Here is a 15,236-nt window from a genome sequence, read left to right on the forward strand (position 1 = left end):
AAGTTTTATCTCCTTAAAACATTTTATTTTATTATTTAATGGATGATAAAGTTTAATATATGAAAATACAGCAATTTAATTCCATGTGCTAACGTTAATTAATTAAGCAGATATAATAAAGGTATCCATTAGACATTACATGATGTTGATGAAAATTGAAATCATATCACATAATTATAGCTTTCCGTAATTATTCTCCGTTGAATCTTTTTGAGAGTAGATGTGATTGTAGCAAAAGAAGGTCTAACAGACGGATCTTGATCCCATGAAAGGCAAATCAGACTAATCACTTCACCAATTTCTCCATTGTCCTCTGGAAGTGCTGGCCTCAGGTTTCCTTCTGCAACTTCCATGGCAATCTAGTTTCATAACAACCAAACCAAAAAATTTATATATATTAATTCAATACTTATTTATTTATCACTCAATCTTCTTATGTAATATACATACCTTGCTGGGACTAAAATCAGTTTCAATATATGGATGATTGCCTGCCATAAGCTCATTTAATATGATGCCAAAACTATATACGTCGCATTTTTCATTATAAGGCTCGAACCGAATCACCTCAGGTGCCATGTAAACATACGTTCCTGAGAAATTTAACAAAAATAATTAATTTGGCTTAAAAATTGAAGTACAATTCTATTATTAATTAATTGTATTTAAAATGATGGAAAAAAAATTGAATAATACCAATATCGCCAGTAAGCGCCATTTGTTCATCGCTCAAGAACCTAGCGTGACCAAAATCTGCCACCCTTACGTGGTTAGCATCGTCCAAAAATATATTGCTAACCTTAAGGTCTCGATGAATGAGCTTAGGTTTTTGTTCATGGAGGTATTGCATTGCTTGAGCAATCTCTAATGCTCTACCAATCCTTTCTTCTAATGGAGGAAGAGGAATCAATCTCTCTCTTTGCCTAATACTGCTATGTCCATGAAGCCACTCTTTTAATGTCATCCCTAAGAATTCTGTCACCACCCATGCATGCTCAGGTGGATCAAGACATGCACCCATTAGTTGCAGAACAAAACGATGCCGTTGCCTGGATAAAGTTTCCAATTCTTGAGCAAAAAATGATACCCCACTTTCATTTGTGTGAAAGAAATTTGGAAATATGCATTTCACTGCAACGTCTAACCCTCGCCATGTCGCTCTGTAAATATCTGCTGTGCTTCCTTGGCCTATTTTCTGCTGTAGCTCAATCTGACCCACAATATTTTTAATTTAAAATTATATAAATTTAATGAACTTTATTAAGGTTTTAAAATTCTCTTTTGAAAAATAAAAAATTTTAAAAGTATGACAACAAAAGTTGAACTAATACTGTTCAATCAATTAGTAGTTCAATGATCGAGTGTCTGTCTCATAATATAAGAAATCAAGGTTCTTTTATTTTTGCAAGAATATAAGAAATCAAGGTTTAAACCCTAATAATTCTAAAGACACAAAAAATATATATAATCAATTTATACCCGTAAATGAATAAATATACAACCGAAATTATATATGTAATATTATACCTCATCGTGATGAATGTACCATCCATTAGTTTTGGCTTGGCAAATGAGGGCTGCAAGATCAGGCTGTTGGTGAATTGGAGAAGACAAAGGAGGAGGACTAGCGTTGGTGCTGAGAATGTCTATTGGTTGGTCATTGTCGTCATCTTTGTTCTTGCGAATTATAAGGTCTAAGAATCCATTATCTTGAGCTACTTGAAGACAGTATTTTAAGTAGTCATGTGTTCTCTCCATTCTCTTCCTGTACATAATCCGTAGTTCTTTCTGCTTTAGCACTTCTCTTCCAAGGTCTGCTACCTTCAAAGCCCAGAAATAATAATCAGGCCCATGTTCTGGTGGGCCTCTAAGGCTCACGTTATATAACTATGTAAGATTAGGAGTAAAATAATTTATGGTCCAAAGTCTACCTGTTGCTCTAATTTAGAAGGATGGTGTTGATTTTGACTTGTTGAAATTACAGACCCCATAGGCAGGCAGTCATTAAGACTCCGGCAGATTCTTCCTTTTGACTGTGCGGTGGACGCTGGCGGCTTTTCCTGATTCGGCAGGGGACTCGCTGCCGGAGACTGCCTGGGGCTAAAAAGATTGGACTTCTTTGGCTGGCTGTTGCATGCAACAATCATGGTGTCTTAAATTTACCTTGGCTAGCTAGAGCAGGAAAAGAGGGGAAGCTTAAGGAAGGATCTAATCGTTGCTTATAAAGGGCTTAAGTAGAGGCCAAAAAATTTTGGGCGGCATTTTTAATGCAAACATGAGAATCAGTAATAGCCAATTGATGTTATTTGTCAAAACAATAATACAAATATGTCGGTCCAAATATTTTTTTGAATGGAATTATTTCTCTATATAAATACATATGCAAGCTAAATATTGGACGGTATATCCTAAAAACCTAAAGCCAAAGCCAAATATAACAATTTGAACTATGATAATATGGTTCGGTATTTTTTATGAAAGGTCTCCTAACTATAATATATAAAAAAAAGCTGAATTCTATTTATGATTTTTGAGTTAAAGGTAAGTTTGATTAATTTAATTATAAATCAATCTAAATATCCTCTAATTATATAACTCAAAAATAAATAAATCTTAAAAACCTAATAAGAAAGTCAAGCTGTTTTCTCTTTTTTGTTATAAAAATCAAGCGTTGGTTATAAAAGTCAAGCCTTCTTCAGTAATAGATAGAAGATGGAAGTCTGAACCCTGAAACTTAGAAATTGGAACTCGATGAATTAATGCAGCTGGTGGGGTGTGTAAGTATAGCTGTTAATGAAATAGTTAAATAATTGATTCATCTACTTCTGATATACGCAACAACAATATCTAAAAGTGATTTACATGTTCTACATATTATTACTTTAAAAAAAAAAAAAAAAAATGAAAAAGTGGTGAAACTCCAAAACGATCTAAATGGGAACTTGCCTCGGGATCGCAGACATTGAAGACCTTTGTCTTGTATCTGATAGAAAGCAAAAGTGTAAGGAAGCGGACCATTTCTCTGTAGCTTTGGCTTTGCTAAAATTTAAAGAGGAAAAATAAACAAGTTATAATGCTAATATTTTTCTTCTCTGCTTTGAGTTTGAATGTCGTTTTCTCTTATGAAAATCAGGGCCTTTTGTTTTTTTATCTTTTTCCAGTTTTGTAGGTTTATGTTAAAGTTTTCTAAGGCTGGACGTCTTGTAATTATACTCTCTGGACCATAAACAGATCCAATGCAAAAACCCAAAAAATAATAATTATCTCACGGTAATTTCTGATCATCTGTTAGTAATTTCTTTTCATTTTTGTATAGATGAATACGATGGAAGTAGATATGATTTAAAAATATTATTGGATGGGGCAGTAAATTAGTTTAAAAAGAATGGTCCAGAGCATGCCCATTTGCAGGATTCTTTTGATTTTTGTATGGATGATATGATGATAAAAGGAGGAAGAAAACTGTTGTCTAGTTATAGGAAAGGACAAGGAAAGTATTAAACAAGATGCAACAACCACCAGTGTAGCTAGCAATAGCATCACCACCACCTCATGATACGTCAAAAAGGATCCATAACTGAATTCTAACGAACAAAAATGGTATCATTCAATTATTCAATAATAATAAAATGAATACCAATCATAAATAGAACCTCAGTCGGTGACCATAAAAGACTTGCCTGCAATAATGTTCACTGCGCGCTGTTCACTAATTTCACTAAGCAGGAAAACAAACCTCACACGCTCTCTCTCTCTCTCTCTCTCTCTCTCTCTCTCTCTCTCTCTCTCTCTCTCTCTCTCTATCTATATATATATATATATATATATATATATAGTTATATAGTTATATAGTTCTCGTAGAATTAATAATTTTATGAATTGAGACTTCAAATGCATGAAATTCTAAATAAAAATTTTTTTAATTTTTTTTTTTTAGTATTGGAGAAAGTGAGATTTGAACTTGAATCTATTGTCATGTTATATATGCACTTATTATTAAGATTAAGTTATACCTTGGTGTTTGAAATTTCTAATTTAATGTATAGAAGAATTTATGGTCAAAATAATACTAGTTTGGAACTAATAATAGAAGTAGTTTTTCTAAATTTATCATAAATACCCAATAAGGATAAAGTGCGTCTCGAAATTTTTGAGTCTCGGTGTCTCAATTTAAGATACCAAGTTAAAATCCCACTGGAAAATTCCATGTTTAAGTTTTGACATTAAATCCTTCAATTTTATTGTACACATAAAAATTATATCCTACATAATGAAACTAAAAAGGAAATTTTAAAACAATTATCCCCCTTAATTACTTATTGAATGTTAATTAAGGAGACAGTCAAACGTGCTGGTTACTAAATTATCGAATTTACTCTATTTTATAACATAAGAATCACAATTTTTTTTACTTCAAAAATTTTTAACATTAAAAAAAAAAAAAAAAAAGACAAGTAATAATAGGAAGCAATGCAACTCCATTCCAAGGAAAAAGGATTACAGAATAATGATCAATTCAAAAATATGAACGTTAAGGATTTTTTCTTAAGCAATTAATGAATAAGAATTCCAACTTATATTTATATTTTATCTAAATAAATTAATCATTAAACTAATATAATAAATTATTTATATTTATCATCAAATTATTTCTATAATACGAGTGTTGAGAATATTATGATTATGATTGATAGATGGGTTGTCAATGGAAAAAAAACAAAAAAAAAAAAAAGCAAGAAAGGATCAAGTCGTAGGCAGATAGGTTTGTCTTTTTAAACTCTCTTCGTCACTTGATGCCCACCAACACTATTCTTCCCATCATTGCACCCAACTTCTCCACCCACCGTACGGAGGAAAGGAACGATCCTCATCCTCATAAACCCTAATTTAACTACATTGTTAATTACTATAATCTTAACTTATCTATTACATAATAATCCCTTTAATAATAAAATACTAATCCATTACTAAATTACATTAATTGTGTCCTTTACATACATTTTTTAATAAGAGTAAGTTACAATTCCACCAAACTTTATACAATTAAATATTTAGTAGTATGAAATTGTTCTCTTAGTTCCTAATAATCATATGGGTCGTGTAAAATTTTGACCAATTTAATGGTACTGCATGCCTGTCACGTATTAATTACAATGTTTAATAGGATATTATTAGGTCTACTATATGTCAATCGACCCCATTTTAGATTTTTTTTTTTTTTTTTTTTTTTTTTGTGCTTCCATTTGCTCTTTGTGTGCTTTAATTTCAAGTTCAAGTATGTTCAAGCCGCTTCATAATCATTACTTCTAATATTGTTTATTATTTTTCTTATATTCAAAAGTGTAAAAATAAATAAAACAACATTATATATCATATTCCAAATTATAAAAAATATTAAAAGAAAAAAAGTATACCTAAAATCACACGAGAAATAATTATTTTAAAAGATTTATTACTTTTCAAAATTAATATGAATTTAATTATAAATAGAGCAACTAAAAATAAAGAATTGATATACCCGACGTTGATTAGTTTGGAATTAAAATTTATTTTTCTTTTATTGTAGCGATGATTTTTAAATTTTAATTACCAATTTTTTTTAATATATTTATCAAAAGATTCCATATTTCGAATTAGGAAATGTATATCACATAAGGAATTCGTTGGCTGGCATATTTATCTATATATATATATATATATATATATATATATATATATATACACATAATTATATGATTCCTTTTGATCGTGGAATGTTTCAACTCAAACTAGCTAGTAAAGAAAGTTAAATATTGCTATTAAAAGAAAAAAAAAAAAAGAAACAAATGAACTAGAGAATTTAAATTAATAAATAAATTCCAATCTTTGTTTAAACTTAATTAATTGGTGCATATAAAATTAAAATCAGACATTGAAATAATTTGATTGCATGTGGAACAATTCGGCATATTGATTTGGTTCACATTTTGTGTATGCGTGTGGTGTGGGTAGATAATGAAAAATGGAAATCAATTAAAAATGATAAAATATAAATTTAAGAGTACTAATTTTGGATTAATATAGCTAGGCTGGTTCATGATTAAGCTGGTTCATGATTAAGCAACCAACCACTGTCAATTCTCATAATTATCAACTTTATAGCTCTCCATTGCCCATTATATTAATATATTAATATTAATATAAAAAAATAATATTCCTTTCATCTATTCTCTAAAATTAAATAATTTATCATTTTACCTTAATCATTATCGAAATATTTTTTTTTTCTCCGCATAATAATTTTTCATGCAAGCTCGCATCTAGCATTTCTCATTTTCATGTTTTATTGGTTGTTGTTGTTGGGCTGTTATGATGTAAACGCAATGTTCAAGTAATTGGAGGGCATAGTACAAGAATTTAGAAAATCAAATTACAGAGAAAGAAAGAAAGAAAGAAAGAAAGAGATAAGAGAAAGCAAAAGCTCCGGCTTTCTCTATTCCCATGGGCGAAGATCTGCCTTTCCCTTTACCATCACACCCTCTCATTTTGCTTGTGATTACGATCTCTCGAATCTTTCGTTTTCCTTCTTCTTTATTTCCTCTTTCTTTCTTTCTTTCTTTCTTTTCTTTTCTTTTCTTTCTTTTCCTCACTTCTACCAAAATCTGTACTGTCAGTATCTCTCTGTTTAGATCATCATCATCAAGAATTAACGCATCCCCACTTCTTTCTTTTCACTATGTGATCCTCTTGTATTATGCATTTGTACGTATCTGAATGTACACTCTTTTATACACATTAAATCTCCAACAATCATGGATTGAGAACAATAAATCATAAACAGGAAGCTTAAATCTTTTTTTTTTTTTAATTATATTTCTTTTTTGATATATTAAGAATATTTAGAATAATAGGAATTAGCTCTCAAATCTCTGTTTTCCCATGCACTAAACTATTTTAACTATATCTATAACAAACATTAAACTCTCTTAAATACTCTTTTTCATATTTTTTGCAATAAACTGAAAGTGGATCTTGAGGAAGACCCATAAGAAAAAACAAAAAAGATTGATAACAAATTTTGCTCTATATCATATAATTAAAATTGAACTACACTATTAAGCCATTAGCTATGGCACGATTAGTATCAACATGAGTAGTTTCATAAACAGGAAGCTCCTGACAATACCTATCCTTTCCAATTACTGAAAGATGATCAAGTTCGAATAAATCAGAACTTGAACAGCTTGCATCATCATCGTCATTGTCATCATCCTCGAAATGAACCTCTCTAGTCATTAAATTCTCTTTCTTCTTCTGATTTTGATGATAATCTTTCAAGAACTCTCTTGCTACTTCCTCAACTCTCCTACTCTTCTCCCTTACTTGATATTTGACCTCATCGTCGTTTTTTCTTGACTGTGATTTCCCAATTTTCCACGCTGTTGGCAGAGAAACGGACATTAGACTTGATGGTTCTTCTTCTTGGTATAAGCATTTATGTCCACATGGTCTGGAGTCTTCATCAACAATTACACTAACAGGGTAAAATCGAACACTTCTTTTTATCCCGTTCCGTAATTTTTCTCTCGTAGACGGTGAATTCTTGCTTAAACAAGATCTTGAAAAAGATGAAGCAGAAGAGCAAGTTGATGATGCTTGCCCTGATTTCAATTTTCTCTCTTCATCACAATGTCCAATTGACGAAGCAGAAGTTTTTGATTTCTTTGAATTTCCTGTTGTAAACAGAGAATTAATGAAGTTTGCAAGCTTACCACCTGGTGAAATTGGCTGTTTCACCTTTTTTAAATTGTTGTAAATCTTCAAGGCTCTCGATTTGGACTTGATTATGCTTTCCTCAAGCCTTGGAGTTTGCTCTGTAGAAGAATTATAGTGATAATCACCAAACATATGCAATTCACTCTCTTCATAAAACAGAGCTCTCTCTGTTCTTTCCGATTTCGCAGAGATGCTTGTTCTTACAGGCTTAGGCCTTGCTGGAGCGAATGAACAGCCTTTTGATCTTGCACCGTAGATGGATTCTGTATCGGACGAAGAGAATCCACCGAAGCTAGAATCTGAAGAGCTAGAAGTAGAACTGAAAAACAGAGCATCCTGGTCAAAATCATGGTCAAGCTGTGATTTTCTCTCAAATTCTTTAAAATTTTGTCTCGTAGTGGTGACTTTTTGGTTAGCCTTGTGATCGATCCATTTTTCGATCAAACAAGCTCGTCGAAAAGCTGCAAGTTCTTCATCTTCCTCAATGGCTCTGCAACTTTTTACACCAACACTTTTGTTTTGCTTCTTGGGCATTGTTTCTCTAAAAAATTTCGTATCTTCATGCTTTGTGTCACCTTCACAAATAGAACGGTAGATTTCATCAAGAAGACTTGAAGAGAAAGATGGGTTCTTTCCTTCTTGCTTGTACCTGTCTTCTTTTAGTGCTTTCTCCCACTTATGCATGGTTTCTTTGTAGATAATTTGTAAAAATACAAGAAAATGAAGAAGATATAGAGAGAAAAACAGAGATAAAAAAGAAACAAGAAGAGAGTACGTTGACGTGTTCCCTCTTTTTTTGTTGTCTGTTTAGAGAGTATCAAAGGCTGCAAATAAGAGAAGTGATATCAAATCATGTGAAAAGAAAATGGGCATTATTGAAAACAAGGAGGACTGGAGGAGAAGAAAGAAACATGAACAGAGAGAAAGAGAAAGAGGAAGAGGACGAGAGAGAGAGAGAGAGAGAGAGAGAGCAATCGATGCGTTTTGAGGAAAAGAGGAGTAATATCTAATGAGAACCAAAATGGCACGCCTTGACTAGCACAAGAAAGAAAGAAAAATAAAAATTTAATGTAAAAGAGAAAATCATAAAATGGCACGCCTTGAAGATGAAGAGAATGGGAAGGGAACAGAAGAGAGAGGCTTTATAAAGGAGGATCTACAATGCGCGTGCATGTCTATCATCCTTTGGAGCCATTGCCAGCTTGGCATTTGCTGACATGGCACCAAATTTTTAGCCCCTCCCCTTTAATGAAATTAAACCCGAAAAATAAAAATAAAAAGAAGGAAAAAGAAATGTCACTTGTATTCCTTCCTTGAACGTCCACTTTACGAAATTGGAATTTGAAGCCGTTGATTGTGTAGTAGTAGAACTAGAGGAAGAAGAGCAAGAAGGGGAGATGCGTAATTATCGTACGTGGACACTCATACACAAACAGAGAAAATACTAGTGGGTCCACATGTCGGTGTAAGATAGGCAATTGTAAATTGTAATGGCCATCAGTGATGAATCGGTGAATTGGTAAAGACTTTAAACGACGAGTATTTTAGGATATAAAAAAATAACGTTTAACGTAATGTTAAAAGTTTTTTTAAAAAATCATTGTGGAAAGATCGTTTAGACAAATCTTCCTCGAAAAATACTATTCATAGCTGATTTTAATAAATTCGTCCAATAACAATCACCGATTTATGTTTTGAAATTTCGATCTTACAATTAAAATTAAAATCCTCGTAATAGTGACCACTTTTGATTCTGAAATCCTGCATGTTTAATTATTAGTTATACAATTTTGATAAAGAATTTAATATTTTTCATTTAAAAATATATTTTCTTTGATATACGCCAAAATAAAATAGTAATGAACATTTGCTGCTTACTTTTTTAATATATCTTCGATTTCTATAGTTGCTAAACAATATATAATTTAATGTATACCTTCCATATTATTAAGGATTGAAACAAATTATTTTAATTAGGGAAAAGTGATGGAAACAAAAATATAGAACGCTGAAATAAATTAAATAATAAGATGGGAAGCTTCGACGTTATTAGTTGATTTGATAAAATCCTGATTTTGAGTTGGCATAGTCATAATAAATTATTGAAAGGAACAATTGCATGAACATGCATGAGACAACATTCAATGGAAGTGAAACCCTTTTTTTTTTTTTATTTATTTATTTTTGTATTTAGTGTTTGGTTAATTAGAGTTTTATTTTTCTTATATTAGTTGTCATCGAATAATTTTTGTATATTATTTTAATATGAAGTATGGGAAATTAGTTGTTGTATTTTTTGGTATTAGGTATAGATAAACTTGGATTATTATACATATACATGTAATTAAAAACATTGCACATGAATTTCTTGAAAAAAAAAATATATATATATATATTATCAAATTCCATGGGCCACTTAGTGGAGACTACACACTTGAATTATTTATTTATTTATAATTATTGTTTAATCGTAATTAACTATTGATGAGGGTCTAACTGGGGTTATTTTTTATATAATTATAATTGATCAGTAAAATTGTAGAATTATGGGCATTTTGTTGGATCCATGTCCCATGCCATCTCTATATATATAGTACTTAGTAGAACATGAAAGCATAATTATTAATTCACATGGAAATTTATAGATTCTTATTTTATATTTTTATAAATACTTTATTATTAGTATTACTTTGTTATTGTACTTGTGCCACTTGATATGGGAATGGGACCCAATTTTAGATTTTTAATTTTTAATTTTTATCTTTTGAATTTGAAAGTGGGTACAAAATAAGCTCTATTACCCAAATATAGAAATGATAGTTGAAAAGTAGAATAAAGAAATCCCAGCCTTTAATCGTGGGTAAATTGGTAATTAATTAGCATTGAGGAAGGAAGGAGAAGGACGAGGAGGAGCCTGTAAAATCGGTGCTTTTCAATGATGTAAAAATTTAAGCTGGGAGCCTTGTTTGCGCGCTGAAATTGATAACGGTCTTTCTTCTTTAATTCAGATTTAATTAACTTTTGAAACGCAAATTCAACTTTGGTCAAAACAGAATCAAGGGCACGTTGCATGTTTTTTATCCAACATAATCTCTGAGGATACGATGATCTACAAAACAACTCATAATTTCGATGCATCTCATTCTGTCTAATTATGTTATTACGTACGTGATAGATTTCTTGTGGAAATTGAAAAAGGGAAACGTAATTAAGGAATTTAATGCTTTTTTTTATGGTCTACTCCTTGAATGCAAAAGAAAGAAAATCATACTGTGAAGCTTAATACTGAGTTTGTGTAATTTTTACAATATGATTGATTGGCAAGTAAGATTTAAATCATACGAAGCATATAATACGTTTTAATATCAATAGATTTTTCGTACGAAGGAATTAATAAGTTGAATTATTTATACTTAATTTTTCGTACGTAGCATCTTAAAAAACAAGAAATCGGATAACCACATCATCATTAGTTAAGTAATTAAAAACTGATTAAAAGGATCACTGTCAAGTTATGATTATTAATTAATAAATCCCACAATGGCTGTGCCTCCATAATCCTTACCAACGTCACATGCTATTTCTATTTGCGGTTTGTTGATGTAGTTCCGTTTTAAGACAGAGTAACAGCTTTTTCGAAGCCTTAACATTACATATTTATTATAAGTTTGAAGATAAAAATAAGAAAGGTGAGTGATGAGGAAAGGTCATAGATTTGGTCTCTAAAAATGGTTTCAATCGTATCTTATACATAATACAGTTGTGGGTTTAGGTTTAAAAGAAGGGTACATGCAAGCTTGGCTTCCACCAACATTAACCAGACAATGGCTTTCTTATGTACTTTCTGCTTCTGATATTAATACAGCTTAATTGTTTTGCAGGGAAGATACTGTACGTGGTCGTCTTTCGACCACATATCTTCTTAGATATATACCATACAATATACGGTTTGCCTTTAAAGCATGACGACGTCCCACAGTTCCTCCTGCTTCTCCGTTGTCATCATTTCAATCAAATTCCATTAATTTCTGATTAACTATTGCCTTCATTAGCTTATTAGATATAGTAATTGAAGCGATTAACTAATGGATATAAGCAGTTTAATTTTTTTTTTTTTTAATCACCAAATAAAATATTATTTACTAATTAATTATGTTCAATAAATATTTGATATTCAAGTTCAACCTGACTCAATAGGCTTTTCATATACCAAACCTAAAGATATACTGAATGAAAAAAACCTGATGAAACGCATTATACATAGAGTACCATGTGACCACTTTAATTGAGTGCATTTCATTAATTATTAAGGTTTGCATTCCCATCCTCTGCTAGATTACATTACATATGATGAGTGGTAATATTATTGCAAACTGTGTTCATGCGAGCTTTTTTTTTTTTTTTCTTTTTACATGTGTTTTGGAGTCTATTCATTTGACTTCAAGGAATTTAATAATTGATTGACTTTCGACTTACAGATTGTAGATAATTCATGCTGAGCATGTGAGAAGAGCTTTCGGGTTCAATCCTCACTAAACACATCTCTGCAGGGAAGGACGAAGAACTTTAACTATGATTAAGCCCCGAGCCGGTTATACCAAAATCTATACGATAGGAATTTTTAATATTTTCATGTACTTAAAATATATGTAAGTAAACTATGAATTAGAAATCACTCGGATAAATTAAACTCTAATTTACAATTAATTGTAAATTTTTATTGGTTAACTTGAAGTTCATTTAAATTTAGGTATCTCAAATATATATTAACATTAAATAAATGGTATTATCTAATTATTGTGTTATTATCCTATTACATAACAACAGGGTCCAGTTATTAATTTTTACATTAAATAAATTTGAAATGTGAAAAAAATTTACAAGGAATAATTATTATACAATAATATACTAATAAAGACCACATTTTTCAAATTATACTGTCTAATTTTTGTACTATCAACCTATTATATTGGTTTTTCCAGATGTTAGAAAAACATTTTTGTATATCACATCATGCGTTTATATGACTTTTGTATTATTATTATTATTATTATTATTATTATTATTATTATTATTAACACAAAGGGAAAGAATTTTTAATGGAGGGACTTTTATTATTAGTGTAATTCAATTATAATATAAGGGTTAGATAGTATATTTAGAAATAAGTTATTTACTAATATATTCGAGCAAAATTCAGGGACTATATAGTAATTATCTCTCATTTATATTTGAACGTACGCCTCTGACACGTGCGTTTTTTGGGTGGGATCCTCATGTCTTTAGCTTTGTTCACACGCATACGTCATGCTCATTAATTCGGTTTCCCCTTTAGGGACATGTGGCCAGCAGGTAAAAAAGGAGGGTAAATTATTATTTAAGTTATAAAATTTTAGTAAAACTTTATAATTATAATTTTTGTTTTAATTTTAGTTAAATAATTTATTTTATTTTGCTACAGTATTTTTGGTAATTATTCCATCAAAATTAGTAATTTATAATTTTCAGATTATATATAACCTGTTATGATCCATCAAAGTTATTAGATTAATGAATTGTGTTTAATTGATTATTTTTTAAATTCATATATTGAGTTATTAGATTATGAATTACGAAATAAATTTATAGCTCCCACGACTCCACCAACAAGTAAATAGTAGTAATAATACTTTATATAATAATTATATATCAATACTCTAAAAAAATAATAGTAAAAATTAAATTACATAAATTAAATTTGGTAGGAGAAAATGGAAAAACGCATCACACTAATGTGTTTTGTCCTTATCAAATAGCTCATTTATGCACCTTCTAATATTTTTAAATAGACATATATTGTTAAAATTTTTTTATTATTTATAATTTATTTAATCGACGGTTCATATTCGACTCGTACTCGATCTAATCAGCTCCTAATTCATAATTCCACATATTTAATGAATTATATTGGATCAAAAAATTAATTAATCCATTAACATTTTAAATTAATAAATTCAATTCAATTCACCTGAAATCATTTTTAGGCTTTAATTTATGAATTATATATAGTGATGTTTAGAATGAAATAAAAAATCAAATATTTTATTTTATGAGAATATTAAAAAAATGATGTATTTTTTAAAATAAAACTGACATTTTAACGTACTTTAAAAGAAAAAAGATTATTCAATTAAATTTTGAACATATAAATAATGTTTCAAAAAATTGTAAGAAAGAAAAGGAAAAAAAGAAAATTTCCCAGACGCCTTCCCTCTAGTCTAATCACAAGGAGACATGATCGAAACTGGAACCTACATCTTGCCTCCTCAGCAAACTGGCACGTGACATGGCATGGGCACACCGCACACACCTGATAACACCTCGTCAGCTTCAAGGGCCCGCCACCAAATACAAATATAATATTATAATACATACTGCAAGTAGTTTAGATGTGTTCACGTGCACAAGATTGCATCTCTTTCACGGTGGTCCAAGAAGAATCACCGTAGGATGATACTAGTATATGTGGGTGGGAGGAGATGATCCAAGGGTCAGAATTAAAGGGATGAGGTGTGAGAGAAAAAGTATTGAAAGGGATAGTTGTTGTGTTGTGGGGATCCCAAGAAAGAGTTTAGGGTAGGTGGTGAAGAAAAAGAAAGGAACAGTTGGCTTTATCCATCGAACAAAGTAAAGAGCAGTAATAAGGGTACAGAGCATCTTCTCTTGGTATTTAGGACTCTTTCTTTTTCTTTCGCCTCTTATGGTGTGTGTGTCTGTGACTCTGTAACATGGTGCGCCCACGTGCAGTCTGTGACTACGTCGTTGCTTTCTTTCTTGGGCTCTCAATCGTCACGTGCACAGCATGCTCTCTATGACTATCCCTTATCTGTTTTCACATTCATTATTCCTTTCATAGAGGTTTCTTATCTTTATTTATGTTTGTGATATTGTTAGCACTTTACAATGCTTTCAATAAAATTTAGCTAGAGCTATAAATGAGGTGAGGAGAGTTTTCTTGAGTTGAAGACCAGTTAGATAAAGATATGCCTAAGTTTGAGTCAAGCTAAATTCGAGATTGCAAAATTAAATTTCAGCTCGACTTGTTTATAATTTATAGTAAAATAAAAGTATTTTTTTACATTTAAATCAATTTACAGTAGACTCGAATAAATTTATTCGAACAAACTTTTTTTTTTTTTTTTTACCCAAAGATTGGGCTTACAAACAATTTGGCTTATTTTTGGTTATAAATTTGTATGTCTAGTTTGGTTAGTAACACAAGCAGTTGAAATTCAAATCTAGATGTTTTTTTTAGAAATTTCTTATTTACTAAATAAATCGTAAGGTTTATGCAGGCAATTCCAATTCACTGTTTGATATTTCCATTAGCTGCTTGTTATCACATATAAGGCAGAACCCAATGTTGAACTCATAAAATGGATAAGATGGGAGAAATTGCTAGTCAATTGTCTCAACAAGTGCCTGTAGGTTTCAATTTCAAA

The 15,236-nt window shown here is 30.5% G+C and overlaps 2 protein-coding genes across 2 annotated transcripts; both read right to left on the reverse strand.

The window, feature by feature from the left end:
• Positions 1-161: 161 nt before the first annotated feature.
• LOC105638371 (serine/threonine-protein kinase STY17) lies at positions 162-2,147 on the reverse strand. Its single transcript, XM_012222163.3, has 5 exons — positions 1,932-2,147; positions 1,528-1,821; positions 697-1,210; positions 451-593; positions 162-359 (listed from the first exon to the last, which is right to left on the reverse strand). Exons 1-5 carry the CDS (start codon positions 2,145-2,147, stop codon positions 162-164), a joined length of 1,365 nt encoding a protein of 454 aa, XP_012077553.2.
• Positions 2,148-6,944: 4,797 nt separating this feature from the next.
• On the reverse strand, positions 6,945-8,878 carry LOC149494015 (protein BIG GRAIN 1-like A). The gene has a single exon (XM_089724603.1). It carries the CDS (start codon positions 8,437-8,439, stop codon positions 7,087-7,089), a length of 1,353 nt encoding a protein of 450 aa, XP_089580729.1. The 5' UTR covers positions 8,440-8,878; the 3' UTR covers positions 6,945-7,086.
• Positions 8,879-15,236: the final 6,358 nt, after the last annotated feature.

Source organism: Jatropha curcas, chromosome 8, assembly GCF_041381405.1.
Source record: "Jatropha curcas cultivar XTBG-Jc1 chromosome 8, XTBG_Jcur_1.0, whole genome shotgun sequence".
Classification (NCBI taxonomy): Eukaryota; Viridiplantae; Streptophyta; class Magnoliopsida; order Malpighiales; family Euphorbiaceae; genus Jatropha; species Jatropha curcas.